The sequence below is a fragment of the Sapajus apella genome, unplaced genomic scaffold (genome assembly GCF_009761245.1).
Source record: "Sapajus apella isolate SASKATOON/1434 unplaced genomic scaffold, GSC_monkey_1.0 scaffold746, whole genome shotgun sequence".
Taxonomy (NCBI): Eukaryota; Metazoa; Chordata; class Mammalia; order Primates; family Cebidae; genus Sapajus; species Sapajus apella.
The window spans coordinates 1-13,572 of record NW_022437672.1 but is presented as its reverse complement, the minus strand read 5'-3'; the positions used below and the strand labels follow the sequence as shown (position 1 = coordinate 13,572).

Sequence of the window (13,572 nt, the reverse complement as noted above, 5' to 3'; positions counted from 1 at the left end):
CTTACCAAATACTGCATGTTCTCACTTTTAAGCGGTAGCTGAACTCTGGGTATTCATGGATATAAAGATGGGAACAACAGAACGGGAGCCTCCAAAAGTAAGGAGAGATGGGGGAGGGTAATGGCTGAGAGACTCTCTCTCGGGTACTCTGTTCAATATTTGGGTGATGAGATCCATAGAAGCCCAAGGGTCATCATTACACAATATACCCATGTAACAAGCCTGCACGTGCGCCCTGTGATCTAAAATTCAAAAGAAAACATTCTTATTTCTTGTCTAGTTCTTAGAAGGGTTAGAGATTCTCAGTCTGACTCTGACAAGAGAGAGAAGACAGTATCCTTTTGGATTTTTCTGGATGCTCAGAAAACTACCACTTGCAGGGACAGAAGTCGGGAGTGATACTCAGTGATTTTCCACATTGTTAATCATGTGCTAAGAGGAAATTCAGGGAAGCTGCAGCATAGCCTAATCAATAAAAATAATGAAGGCCAGGTGCGGTGGCTCATGCTTGTAATCCCAGCACTTTGGGAGGTCAAGGTGGGCAGATCGTTTGAGCCCAGGAGTTGAAGAGCAGCCTGGATAACATGGTGAAACCCATCTCCACAAAAAATAAACAAATTAACTGGGTGTGGTGGCATGTGCCTGTAGTCCCAGCTACTCAGGAGGCTGGGTTGGGAGAATCGTTTGAGCCTGGGAGGCGGAGATTGCAGTGAGCCGAGATTGCATGGAGGTCAGACTTCAGAAAAAAAAGACCGCGTTTCAGGAAGAAAAAAAAAATGAAGTAGGGCCACAAGTACATTTGTCCCAAAACTAAACACAATCATAGAGCATGCCACCCCTGGCTCACCCCCTGAGTGGCACCCAGACCCCACCTGGGGGATGAGGTGATCTTGGCAATGTTGATGTCATCGATGATGATCGCTCCGCCAGCAGACTCGTTGATTGAAAGAAGCCCAGGGTCAGGGACAACTTCCCTGCTCCCGTCCGCCCCATGATGCCAACCTGCAGGATAGAAGGGACCAGGTGTGGTGGGAATGCTGGCATCTAGACTTGGCCCTGTGCCACAGTGCCCTTATCTCTGCCCTACCTCAGGCATCGGTCATCTCGCCAACGCAACTCCACACCCCCTCCCTCACCCACTCTCCAGAGACACTCCTTTAAGGGTGTTTTGGCCAAGGGTCAAGAAGGACACTCTTCCCTTTGCCAGGCTCCCAAAAGGAATTCCTCAGCTTTTTATAGGTTGCTAGAGACCTCAAAAAAGACACACAAGAGGCAGAAGGAATTTCCAACAAAGCCCTATTTGTTTCGACTCGGTTACTATTTACTAATAATTAGGTATTTCCTTATTTCTCCACACTGTTTTTCACACCTCTGATGGCGAGTTTCCCTTCATAAGCTGTTGAAATACCTGAAAGATTCAAGCAGATCTTCCGTGCCCTTTGCCATGACCTGGTCTCCACACGTCCTCCTTTGAAGTAACTAGGTTCCCCAGTTAATGGCCAATAATGATATTCCTCATCTCCAATTCTCCCTGGGCTTTGGAGGATGAGCTTCCTCCACCCTCTTACAGGGGTGTCACAGAGCAGCATGCATGCAAAAATTCTCATGACATAACATAAGCCATGAAGACTTAGCAAGGGCCAGGCGCAGTGGCTCATGCCTATAATCCCAGCACTTCAGGAGGCCAAGGCAGGTGGATCACCTCAGTCAGGAGTTTGAAACCAGGCTGGCCAACATGGTGAGAAACCCTGTCTCTACTAAAAATACAAAAATCAGCCAAGCGTGGTGGCATGTACCTGTAGTCCCAAATACTCAGGAGACTGAAGCAGGAGAATCACTTGAACCCGGGGGATGGAGGTTGCAGTGAGCCGAGATGATGCCACTGTATTCCGGCCTGGGCAACCGAGTGACTCTGTCTCAGAAACCACCCCCCCACCGCCGAAAAAAAAAAAAACGTCCAGGGGCCAGGCGTGGTGGCCGACTCCTATAATCCCAGCACTTTGGGCGTCTGAGGTGGGCAGATCGCTTGAACTCAAGAGTTCCAGACCAGCCTGGGCAACATACCAAGATCCCATCTCTACGAAAAATATAAAAATAAGCCGGGCATAGTGGCACACGCCTGTAGTCCCAACCACTTGTAGTACCCCCCGCTTGGGAAGCTGTGGTTGCAGTGGGCTGAGATCACACTACTTCACTCTGGCGTGGGCGACAGAGTGAGACCCTGTCTCAAAAAAAAAAAAAAAAAATCTTCCGAAACGCATCTGTGGGCTCATTTGGTCTCTGGGCTCTCACTTAAGCTTTCACTTCTACAAGTTGGATGCGCTCTAACGACTTACTGCCACAATCCACTCCCAACCCCTGCAACAGCCATGCAAGCAGGAGTGCGGAGCTGTAAGTGACAGGGCAGATGCCACAGCTAGGTTCATCCACCTGGTGGTGCCTGACTGGGAATGGGGGGTGATGTGTACCCACCTTTTGTCCTCCACTGATGTGCCTGAGAACAAAATCCAGGTCTCCGTAGCACCGGCAGTAGTTCCAGAATTCCACTCAGCCCACCTGGAGCCAGCTGCTGGGTGGAGCTGTTTCCTGGATTTGCCAAGGTGCCTTTGATCACAGCAGAGGGAGAGAGTAAGGAATTCCCAGTCCATCCTAGAAAGCTGTGACTCCCCCAACCTCCCCTCCCTCTCACTCACTCTGCTGCCCAAGGTGGCCTCCCAGGCCTCAGCACTGGGGGTTTGCTGTTTCCCCACGTGACCCCCGCATCCTGCAGATCTCTGATCGATGCAGAGGGCTCTCAGGCCCGCATCCCTGTCCCGTCCCACGCTGCCTTCTCCTTCTGGGCACTGCCCGCCTCCGGCCCTCTCAGGGCTCGTGTACTCGAGTGTATTCTGTCTCCCACCCTCACTGCACCATCTACTCAGTGAGGACAGGCTCTAATTGTTCACCACTGTATCCCAGGCTCAGAGCACATAGTAGGTGGACATAAGAGTGACACAGTTGCTAATATAGAGGGTAAACCAGTGGTAGAAGGCACAGAGACTGAGGGAAGGAACATCATCATCTCAGTAGGTCAGCGAAACCCTTTGTAAAGCTGTCATCTCTCTGTAATAGAAAGCGGCTCACTAGACCATAGTTGTTCACTTTTGTCTGCCAAAATTAATCTGATGTTCATGTTCACTTTTCTCTTAATTGTACAACTGACTTGTATCGAAATGGTTCTTTTTTTTTGTGAAACAGAGTCTCGCTCTGTTACCCAGGCTGGAGTGTAGTGGCGTGATCTCGGCTCACTGCAACCTCCGCCTCCCAGGTTCAGGTGATTTTCCTGCCTCAGCCTCCTGAGTAGCTGGGATTACAGATGCCTGTCACCACACCCAGCTAATTTTTGTATTTTTAGTAGAGATGGGGTTTCACCATGTTGGCCAGGCTGGTCTTGGACTCCTGACTTCATGATCCGCCCACCTTAGCCTCCCAAAGTGCTGGGATTACAGGCGTGAGCCATGGCGCCCGGCCACAGATATTGTTCTTAATATGAACATAGTAGGTAAACTTTTTAAAATTTTTTCTAATAAAATATAAATGTTGCCCCCAGATTTTTTTAACCTCAAGGAAACGAGTAACAGCTTGTCAGAGACTTCCTATAGAAGAAACAGTTTTTTAGATAACTATCATTAGGTTGGATAAGGCAATAATTTCAAAATAGCAAGCAGTAGTACATCTTACCCGTATCTTTAGGCTGATGCCGAGTTTTAAGGGTACAGACAACAGTGTGATGTTTTTATGCACAGACTGGCTCTAGGTATTTGAGAAACACAATACAGAGATTTAAAAATGTGATTCTTTAAAATCTGCACTATGTTCTCTGTTTCTCAAAAGTGTTTGTGATTCGTTCCTCACACTGCAGTGAGTAAAAAAAGAAACAAGAAAACAGTAACATAGATCTTGAAGTATGTTTCAATGTTGGGTGAATTTTTGTTTTTAGACACCAATAGAACTTACTTGTTTGATTAAAACAAATTTAAAAATAAATATTTATGGACAGAGTCAATGAAATGAGTGGTCTTCTCTGGACAGGCACAAGAATAAAAGTGAGTTACCCTGGCTGCCCGCCCCGGCAGGAAGGCAAGGATAAAAGCAGGGATTGTATCACAGTGCCTCGTCATCCTCACAGCAATCCCATGTGGAGGGTCCTTCAGTTATCCCCGGTTTACACACAAGGGGACTGAGACACAGAGAGGGGAGGTCGCTTGCAGAGGGAAACACAACTATGCTTTTGAAAAGCTGTCCAGTTCAGCATTTCCTGAGGCCCACAGCTGGATGTGGCGTGGGCCAGGTTCAGTGGTTTTAGCCTCAGAGAGTGCACATCCCTCCAGGGCACACACAGGTGCGGAACCAGGCTGGAGAGCACATGGCCAACCTCAGGAGCACGGCGGAGGGCATGTAACAAGAAACATTCGACACCTTTTAGGCAAGACATTCAGCCCTTTTGTGGATGTGCTATAAAATAACAGCATTGCCGGGCACGGTGGCCCATGCCTGTAACCCCAGCAGTTTGGGAGGCGGAGGCAGGAAGATCACTTGAGGTAAGGGGTTCAAGACCAGCCTGACCAATATGGTGAAACCCTGTCTCTACTAAAAACACAAAAATTAGCTGGGCATGGTGGCGGGAGCCTGTAATCCCAGCTATTTGGTAGGCTGAGGCAGGAGGATCACTAAAACCTGAGAGGCAGAGGTTGCAGTGAGCCAGGAGCATGCCACTGCACTCCAGCCTGGGTGACAGAGTGAGAGTCTGTCTCAGGAAACATACACGCACACTGTTATTTTTTATTTTGTAGAGACGAGGTCTCACCATGTTGCCCAGGATGGTCTCGAACTCCTGAGCTCAAGTGATCCACCTGCCTCGGTCTCCCAAAAGTGCTGACATGAGTCACTGCACCCGTCCAAAAAATAAGAGTTATTACTGAGCACTTACAATGCAGCTAATGCAAGTTGCTCTGCTCAGCACTTGAGACCCATGATCTCATCTGAGTCTCACAGCAGCCCTTAGGGGCAGTGACTATCATTATATACAGATGCGAAGCTGCCTCAGGGTTAAAGAAAAGGTGAGGCCTCACAGAATAACATGTAGACCCCACTTATGTTAAAAGAAACAAGGAAACAAATGTGTGGGGGTATGTGGGAATCCCACAGAACAGGAAAGTTCTGGAGGAAACACACCTAAATGCGAATGGGGCCTCTCTGTGGGAAGAAGAGGAATGGGGTGAACAGGAACTAACTTTCACTCTCCCCCATAAAGTTCTTGTGTTAATTTTTTTTTTTTTTGAGACGGAGTCTCGCTCTGTTGCCCAGGCTGGAGTACAGTGATGCAATCTCAGCTCACTGTAACTTCCGCCTTCCAGGTTCCACCGATCCGCCCACCTCAGCCTCGCGAGTAGCTGGGATTATAGGTGTACACCACCACACCCGGCTAATTTTTGTATTTTTAGTAGAGATGGGGTTCACCATGTTGGCCAGGCCGGTCTCAAACTCCTGGCCTCAAGTGATCTACTCGCCTTGGCCTCTCAAAGTGATGGGATTACAGGCGTGGGCCACCGTGCCCAGCTGTGTATTGATTTTGTTTTAAACAAGCATCTCTCTCTAATTTATGTACATAATTGAAGGGGAGATGCTATGACAGCACAGTGAGGGGAACGGAGAGAAGCATGTGGAACTTTCTATCTCCATATAAAAATACATGTATATACAGACCGAACAGTGGCAGTAAGGACAATTACTTTCTCTTGTGATTGTCAAATACACTCCTTCTAAAAATATAAAAGTAAATCAAAAGTAAAATGCTTTTAAAAACTGAATTTGTGCCAGGCGTGGTGGCTCACGCCTGTGATTCCAGCACTGTGAGAGGCCAAGGTGGGCAGATCACAAGGTCAGGAGTTCAAGATGAGCCTGGCCAACATGGTGAAACCCCATCTCTACTAAAAATAGAAAAATTAGCTGGGCGAGGTGGCGCGCACCTGTAGTCCCAACTATTCAGGAGCCTGAGAATCGCTTGAACCCAGGAGGTGGAGATTGCAGTGAGCTAAGATTGCGCCACTGCACTCCCGCCTGGTGACAGAGCGAGACTCGGTCTCAAAAAAAAGAAAACAAACTGAATTCAATCAAACTGCACAGTTTAAGTGGGTGAGCTGCATGGCATGTGAAATTCACGTTAATCAGGCCATTATAACAACGAATAAAATAGCTGCCCGGGCTGGTGGGTACCTGTAATTCCAGCCTTCAGCCTGCGTAAGAAAAAACAAAATTCCGTCTCAAAACAAAAATAAAAATCTAATAAAATACCTGTAAATGAATTCAATGTCAAGATGGAAGCTGCCGGTGTAATGAACCCTTGGTTCCTCAGGGGGGCACTCACGCCATTCTTACAATGCTCACCGGTACCATGGGACCTGGTTCACCCAGAATGTTAACGTGGGCAGAGGCCACCTCTGGGAATTTCTGCGGAGGACAGAACTTACCAGAGGCCTTGGTCTCTCTCCCAAGGGGCATTTCCTCAGGATGCAGTGCAGTACAACTCCCATGGCACTGGAGAGGGTCTCCGAGGAGGCACAGGCTCAAAGCCTAGGTCTGCCATTTACCAGCCATGTGATCTTGGACAAGCAGCTTCACTTTTCTGTCTCAGTTTCCTCACCTGTAAAATGGGAGTAATAACAGCATCAAAATTATTGGGCTGGGCACAATGGCTCCCGCTTGTAATCCCAGCACTTTGGGAGGACAAGGCAGGAGGATCACTTGAGCTCAGGAGATCGAGACCAGCCTGGGCAACATGGCAAAACCCCATCTCCTAAAAATACAAAAACCAGCTGGCTGTGGTGACATGTGCCTGTGGTCCCAGACACGCAGGAGGCAGAGGCAGGAGAATCACTTGAGCCTGGGAGGCGGTGAGTGAGATCACCCTACACTCCAGCCTGGGCAAGACTGAGACCGTGTCTCAAAAATCAATCATAGGGGGAGGTAAAGAGCGACTGCACTATTCTGTGTTAAGCGTTTAGGTCTGGGCCTGACATACTATAAGGCGCAGTGTGTGTCCCTGTTATCATTACTTGTGTGTGGGGGGGGGGGCGGAGATCACTGTGACAGTTATCACTGTTGTTTCTACTCGTGCTGCTGTTCAGGGCCCAAGAAGGCAGTTATTAAGGACCATGTGACATCAAGGCCTGGGGACACGGGTCCCAGATGTTCTACCACGCCACGTGGGACCTTGATGCCACCATCCCTCCCCAGGCTCCCTTTTTCTCCATCTATAAAAAGAAGACGGGGGTTAAATGACTGCAGGGTTTCCCCCTTGGTTCGGTCCCGACTGCATCATTTGTGTAGCATGCAGCAGGCGCTGATTTTCTTGTTTTAATACACTTCATCAACTCACTTATATCTCATTTCTCAGCTTACTTCTGAGGAAAATTTATTACAATCACAAATGGAAAAGTACTATTATTTTCCACAACAGGAGTCTCCCATACAAATACAAAACAGACAGGCCGGGCACAGTGGCTCACACCTGTAATCCCAGCACTTTGGGAGGCTGAGGTGGGTGGATCACCTGAGGTAAGGAGTTCGAGACCAGCCTGGCTGACCTGGTGAAACCCCATCTCCACTAAAAATATAAAACTTAGCCAGGCATGATAGCTGGCGCCTGTAATCCCAGCTAATTGGGAGGCTGAGGCGGGAGAATTACCTGAACCTGGAAAGTGGAGGTTACGATGAGCTGAGATCGTGCCACTGCACTCCAGCCTGGACGACAGTGACACACCATCTCTCTTTTTTTTTTTTTTTGACATGAACTCTTGCTCTGTCACCCAAGCTAGACTGCAGTGGCATGATCTCGGCTCACTGCAACCTCTGCCTCCTGGGTCAAGCAATTCTCCTGCCTCAGCCTCCCGAGTAGCTGGGATTAGAGCGCCCGCCACCGCACCAGGCTAATTTTTGTAGTTTTAGTAGAGAAGGGGCTTCACCATCTTAGCCAGGCTTGTTTGAACGCCTGACCTCATGATCCACCCACCTCGGCCTCCCAAAGCGTTGGGATTACAGGCATGGGTCACCGCACCCAGCCAAGACTCCATCTTTAAAAACACCACAAAATACATAACAAGTAATAGAAGGTTATTTTTGATGGAAGATAGAGGCTGTGGCGTTGAAGGCTCCAAGTGTGAAGGCTGCTATTTATCCATCTGTCGAAGAGATCATCTCAATCGCGAAGGTGTTAAAGACCTGCTAGCACCAAACTCAGACTTTCTCTGTGGTACCGTCAAAGGTATGAATGAGAATTAGAGGGGAAACTTCTTCACAATGGGAGTCCCTTCTGAATGCTCGGCCAGCATCCCACAGTCTCGTATGCGGATACCCCAGATCTTGGGGAACGCTGGTCAACTATTTTCACCCTAAAACCAGGCTCTAAGTAAGTGCTGCCAAAAGACTGGACAAGCGTAAGATGCACTTCTGCCTGATGGGGTGTCCAGCTCACTCTCCTGCTGAGAGGCCGAGGGTACACAGGACAGGGCTCAGAGATGTCCTTGGGATAAAGCTACACCGAAGACCCAGAGGTCAGGCCAGGGGCCCTCGCCTACCTCCTCCTCAGTTTCTGAATACTCCTTGAGTCTCTCCATGGCCACAATGTTGGTTTCCATCTCAGATGACATCCGAACCAGCCAGCTCAAGTACACGGTGACCTTCAAAAGGCATTTCTAGAGTGAGCAGTACTTTATTTTCCCATTTTTCTTTCTTTTTTTTTTTTTTTTTAAATAAGATAACAGGAAACAAATTATTTTCAACAAGAATGAGTTATGGGAGGCCGAGGCAGGCGGATCGCCTGAGTCAGGAGTTTGAGACCAGCCTGGCCAACATGGCAGAACCCATCTCTACTAAAAATACAAAAATTAGCTGGGCATCATGATGCACGCTTGTAATCTCAACTATTTGGGAGGCTGAGGCAAGAAATCGCTTGAACCCAGGAGGTAGAGGTTGCAGTGAGCTGAGATTTTTGCCACTGCACTCCAGCCTGCGTAACGGATTGACACTGTCTCCCTCCCCTGCTAAAAAAGTGATGAATTATGAAACATTCAGGTAAGAATGGTATAGAAATGAGCAACCCAGGTGTAGCCATCACCCAGGCCTGCCACACTGCCATCTCCACGGCATATACCACATTTCCACAATAACCTATGGGCCACATAAGTCATCAGAAAGGAAACTGGAAAATATTGTGAACCAGGTGACAATATAAAAACACAGTGTATCACCATTTGTGAGATGCAGCTAAAGGAGTGCTTAGAGGGAAATTCATAGTTTTAAAAGCATTCCCCTTGTACCTGGAAGTATCCTCTTGGGCCATCAAGGAATCTTTGATGGGGAAAATCCTGGCAACATGTGAAATTCCTCTCCGTTCTAGTTGGTCACCAGGCATTGTATCTACTCCTCAGACTCCATGCCTCTCCCTTTCCTCTCCCCCATTCCTGTTGGACTTGGAACCCAAAGCAAAGCACAACTGGCTCCCCTATTAACACGTTAATGATCCAGCCCCGAGCATCCCCTCTTACCTGCAATGAGTAAGACACTGAGAGGCCCACCAAGCCAGCGCTGAGGCTGTGCCTGGAGATCACTGCAAGCAGGGCAGCAAACAGGACAACGCAGTTGCCAGTTGCCCACACACTCCAGACGCACGGCCAGCCACCTGCACGAGACACACGGGCAGACAGACGGGCGTGGAGTCAGCTTTTCAGAGACTTGGCTTCCAGCACTTGGGGACAAAAGGGAACTCTTTGCTAACTCAAGTAACTCCACAAGAGTTCCAGAGAGAAGCCTTCTTGGCACTGCTTTTTCAAAACATGCACAATGGCACGGGGTAGGGAGGGCGGAAAGGGAATAATGCCAGTAAATCTCATTAATCTGGCAAACCCATGGATTAAACCAGAGCTCTCCAGAGGCAATCTTCCCTGGAATCTGAGGCTTGCCTTTTTGAGAACCAAGTTTTCCTCATTGAAGCCTTTAAAATATACACATATAGGCCAGGTGCAGTGGCTCACATCTGTAATCCCAGCACTTTGGGAGGCTGAGGCAGGTGCATCAGCTGAGGTCAGGAGTTCGAGACCAGCCTGGCCAACATGGCAAAACCTCGTCCCTACTAAAAATACAAAACTTAGCTGGGCGTGGTGGCGCATGCCTGTGATCTCAGCTACTTGGCAGGCTGAAGTGGGAGAATTGCTTGAATCCAGGAGGGCGAAGGTACAGTGAGCCCAGACCATGGCACTGCACTCCAGACTGGGCGACAGAGTGAGACCCTGTCTCAAATAAAAACAAAAAAAACAAAACAAAACTATATATATATATGCACAATTAACACACACACACAATAAAAGACATGCTGGAACTTCCTAAATACTAAGAAGACAAAAACATCAACTATAAGAGGCACCAGTGATTTAAAATAACCATCAATGTTTCTTAACTTTTGGCTAAGAACAAGTATAAAGTAACAGTCTCTTGTTAGGAGACAGATCTGAGAGGGGAATGGGAAACACAATACTATGATTAATCACCATTGCCACATTCCACAGCCAGACTCTCCTTCATTTCAAAATGTTAAAGTATACTATTTTACCCTTTAAAATAGAAACAGAAATCTTGTTTTTTGTCGTTTTGTTTTTTGAGATGGGGTCTTGCTCTGTCATCCAGGCTGGAGTGTGGATGACATGATCACAGCTCACTGCAGCCTCAACCTTCCAGATTCAAGTGATCCTCCTGCCTCAGCCTCCTGAGTAGCTGGGACTACAGGCCCAAGCCACCACGCCTGGCTAATTTCTGTTTTTTTTTTTTATTTTTTTATTTTTGTTTGTTTTAGACACAAGTCTCCCTACAGTGCCCAGGCTGGTCTCGAACTCCTGGGCTCAGGTGACCCTCTTGCCTTGTCCCCCTGCCCCCTCCCCAAAGTGCTGGGATTACAGGCGTGAGCCACCGCACCTAGCCATCTTATTTGTTTAAAGCTAGGCTTTGTATGATATAACACTAGAACTATTATTTTAATGTTCTAAAATATAAACCGTTCAAGGAAGATGGGGTGTTTTTATCCATTGCAGCCCTCATGAACCACGTGACTGACACTCACTACTCTGGCAGACACAGCCAGCTTGTCACAAACTCCTCCCTAAAAATTCTGCAAGGGAAGTCAGGGTCTCTCGTTATTCAGGGTTGGCCCGCCCAGACTGACACTATGGGGTTAGAGTGTGTAAGATGGGCTTGTGGTTATGGGTCACCTGTGGGTGCTGGTACTTTTTCAGAAAAGTTTATCAGGATGCAAATGGGTGAGAGGGGTGCTGTTTTAGAGATAAGTCAGACACGTCTCTAAATTCAGCAAATAATCAGCAAACTTCTGCCTCTTTTGGATTGATGATATTGTCGGTGTCCACAAGATGTCAATCTCCCACCCCATCTCCTTTTTTTTTTCTTCCAGAGACAGGGTCTCACTCTGTCACCCAGGCTGGAGTGCAGTGGTGCAATCATAGCTCACTGTGGCTTCAAATTCCTTGGCTCAAATGATCCTAGGACTCAAATGAAGCTAGGACTACAGGCACACAGCACCATCACAGGCTACCTGTTTTTTAAGAGAGAGATGGGGTCTTGCTATGTTGCCCAGGCTGGCCTTGAATACCTGGCCTCAAGGGATCCTCCTGCCTTGGCCCCCTAGAGTACTGGGATTACAGGCATGAGCCAGGACTTGTGGCCCACAAGATGACAATCTCATATGATTCAGCTTGGTGATATTAGTAAATTGCTTCTGACACCCTTCACCCAGGGGTGCATGAGCACCCCCAGATGGAAGCAGCATTGTGAAGATACTCAACAGCAGGGTCTGCCACTGACAATCTTCAAGCCTCCCCATCCTTTCTGCAAAGGCCCGGTTTGCCGTTGCACCCACCACAAGGTATGAGAGATCGAGGCAAAGGGACGAAGTGCTCATGCGCCTCCTCTGACCCCTCCTGCGGGCCCGCCATTCCCACCTGTTGGCCACAATGCTGGGGTAACAGGCCTTCTGGTTCCACCCACCTTCAGGTCACTCTGGTGGATAAAGTGCACCTGCTCCTCAAAGGCCCAAATGACGCTGACCCCCAGCAAGTCTCGTTGAAATGGGAATAGACAGGGGAGCGGCTGACTGACTCGAGGTGCTTCGGCTGCCGGGAGGTGGCCCCGTAGAACCTCTGGAGTTGAGAATGGACATGGAAAGCTGAGGCAGGCTCTGTCATCCCTCATCCTCCCAGGGCTGTGCTGGAGAAAGTCTAGACAGAACCGATACCTCCAGGAGGCACAATGTTAGAGCCGGGCTGCTCCCACAGGGGAGTCCACTCACCTGGTGAGCCACAGGCTCAGCACCGCCAATCACGAGGACAGTGACGACAAGAGCTTATGCCTATGCAAAGCCCAGTGCCCCAGGCACTGTTCTAAGCATTTTTACAAACATCAGTTCATTCAATCCTCACAAAAAACCTATGAGGTGCTCATTCCTATATATGATGGGTAAACTAAGGCACAAAGAAGCTAGTTAATCTCCTCCCCAAGGTCATGTGACTAGCAAGGGGCAGAGCTGGGGTTCGAACCCAGGCCATCTGGGCTGCAAAGTGCTAACCTCTACCCTGCACGGCCTCTCTGAAGCCTTTAGCCTCATGTTTTCTGGATCCAGCAGAGTGGTTTTAGGCACAGGCTTTGAGGTCGATCAGACCTCAGTTCAAATCCTGACTTGACTAATAATTAGCAATATAAACGTGGGTAATACTTTATTTCTCTAAGCCTCAGTTTCCTTATCTGTAAAATGGGAACAACAATGCTTGCTCGGCCAGGCGTGGTGGCTCACACTCGTAATACCCACACTTCAGGAGGGTGAGGCAGGAGATCACTTGAGCCAGGAGTTTGAGACCAGCCCAGGCACATGGCAAAACACCATCGCTACAAGAATAGAAAATTATTTAAAAAAAAAAAAACAAGGCTTGCTTCACAGGGTAATTGTCAGGATGACACATAGGAATCAGACAGTCCTACGTCTGATGTAAATTTGCACGTACACATTATTTCACAAATCACACAGACATACATGATGTCACTAAGCATAGTGCCAGGTAATATCAGCAACGGCTGTTTCTGTGGATGAGAAATGAATGTTGGCAATTTTATATAGTTTGACCTAACAGGAGGCACTCAGTTCGATGGTGGCTACTGTTATCATTAAGTGACAGAATTCTGCCTATTGATCACATCCCCTCAGGAGGGACTGTTTATTCCATGGCCAGTTCCGGCACTCAGCCCAGCTGAGACACCCATGAGGACAAGGCAAACCTTGTCACCTGCCTCTCCTTCAATGGCCTCCCAGTGCTCTTAGAGGTGCCAACCATGCTCCCCCACTCACCTCGTCCTGTAACTCCCCCCGCCTTTCCTGCACGCAGGCCGCCTGCCTCCACCACTGTCCCTGTCCCGTACGTGCCATTCCTCATCACCCAGCGGATCATAGCACAAATGTCACTTCCTGGCAGAGCCCTCCCA

At 48.5% G+C, this 13,572-nt stretch overlaps 1 protein-coding gene across 1 annotated transcript in view; it reads right to left on the bottom strand.

The window, feature by feature from the left end:
- LOC116546293 (multidrug resistance-associated protein 1-like) overlaps positions 1-12,217 on the bottom strand; it is a 20,218-nt gene extending 8,001 nt beyond the window's left edge. Inside the window, exons 1-5 of the mRNA XM_032272603.1 lie at positions 12,042-12,217; positions 9,585-9,718; positions 8,616-8,717; positions 6,510-6,682; positions 873-1,002 (exon numbers count right to left, since the gene is read on the bottom strand). Of these exons, the coding sequence (XP_032128494.1) occupies positions 873-1,002; positions 6,510-6,572 (193 nt within the window). The 5' untranslated portion in view covers positions 6,573-6,682; positions 8,616-8,717; positions 9,585-9,718; positions 12,042-12,217. The remainder of the gene's footprint in view (positions 1-872; positions 1,003-6,509; positions 6,683-8,615; positions 8,718-9,584; positions 9,719-12,041) is intronic.
- Between the last annotated feature and the right edge of the window lie 1,355 nt (positions 12,218-13,572).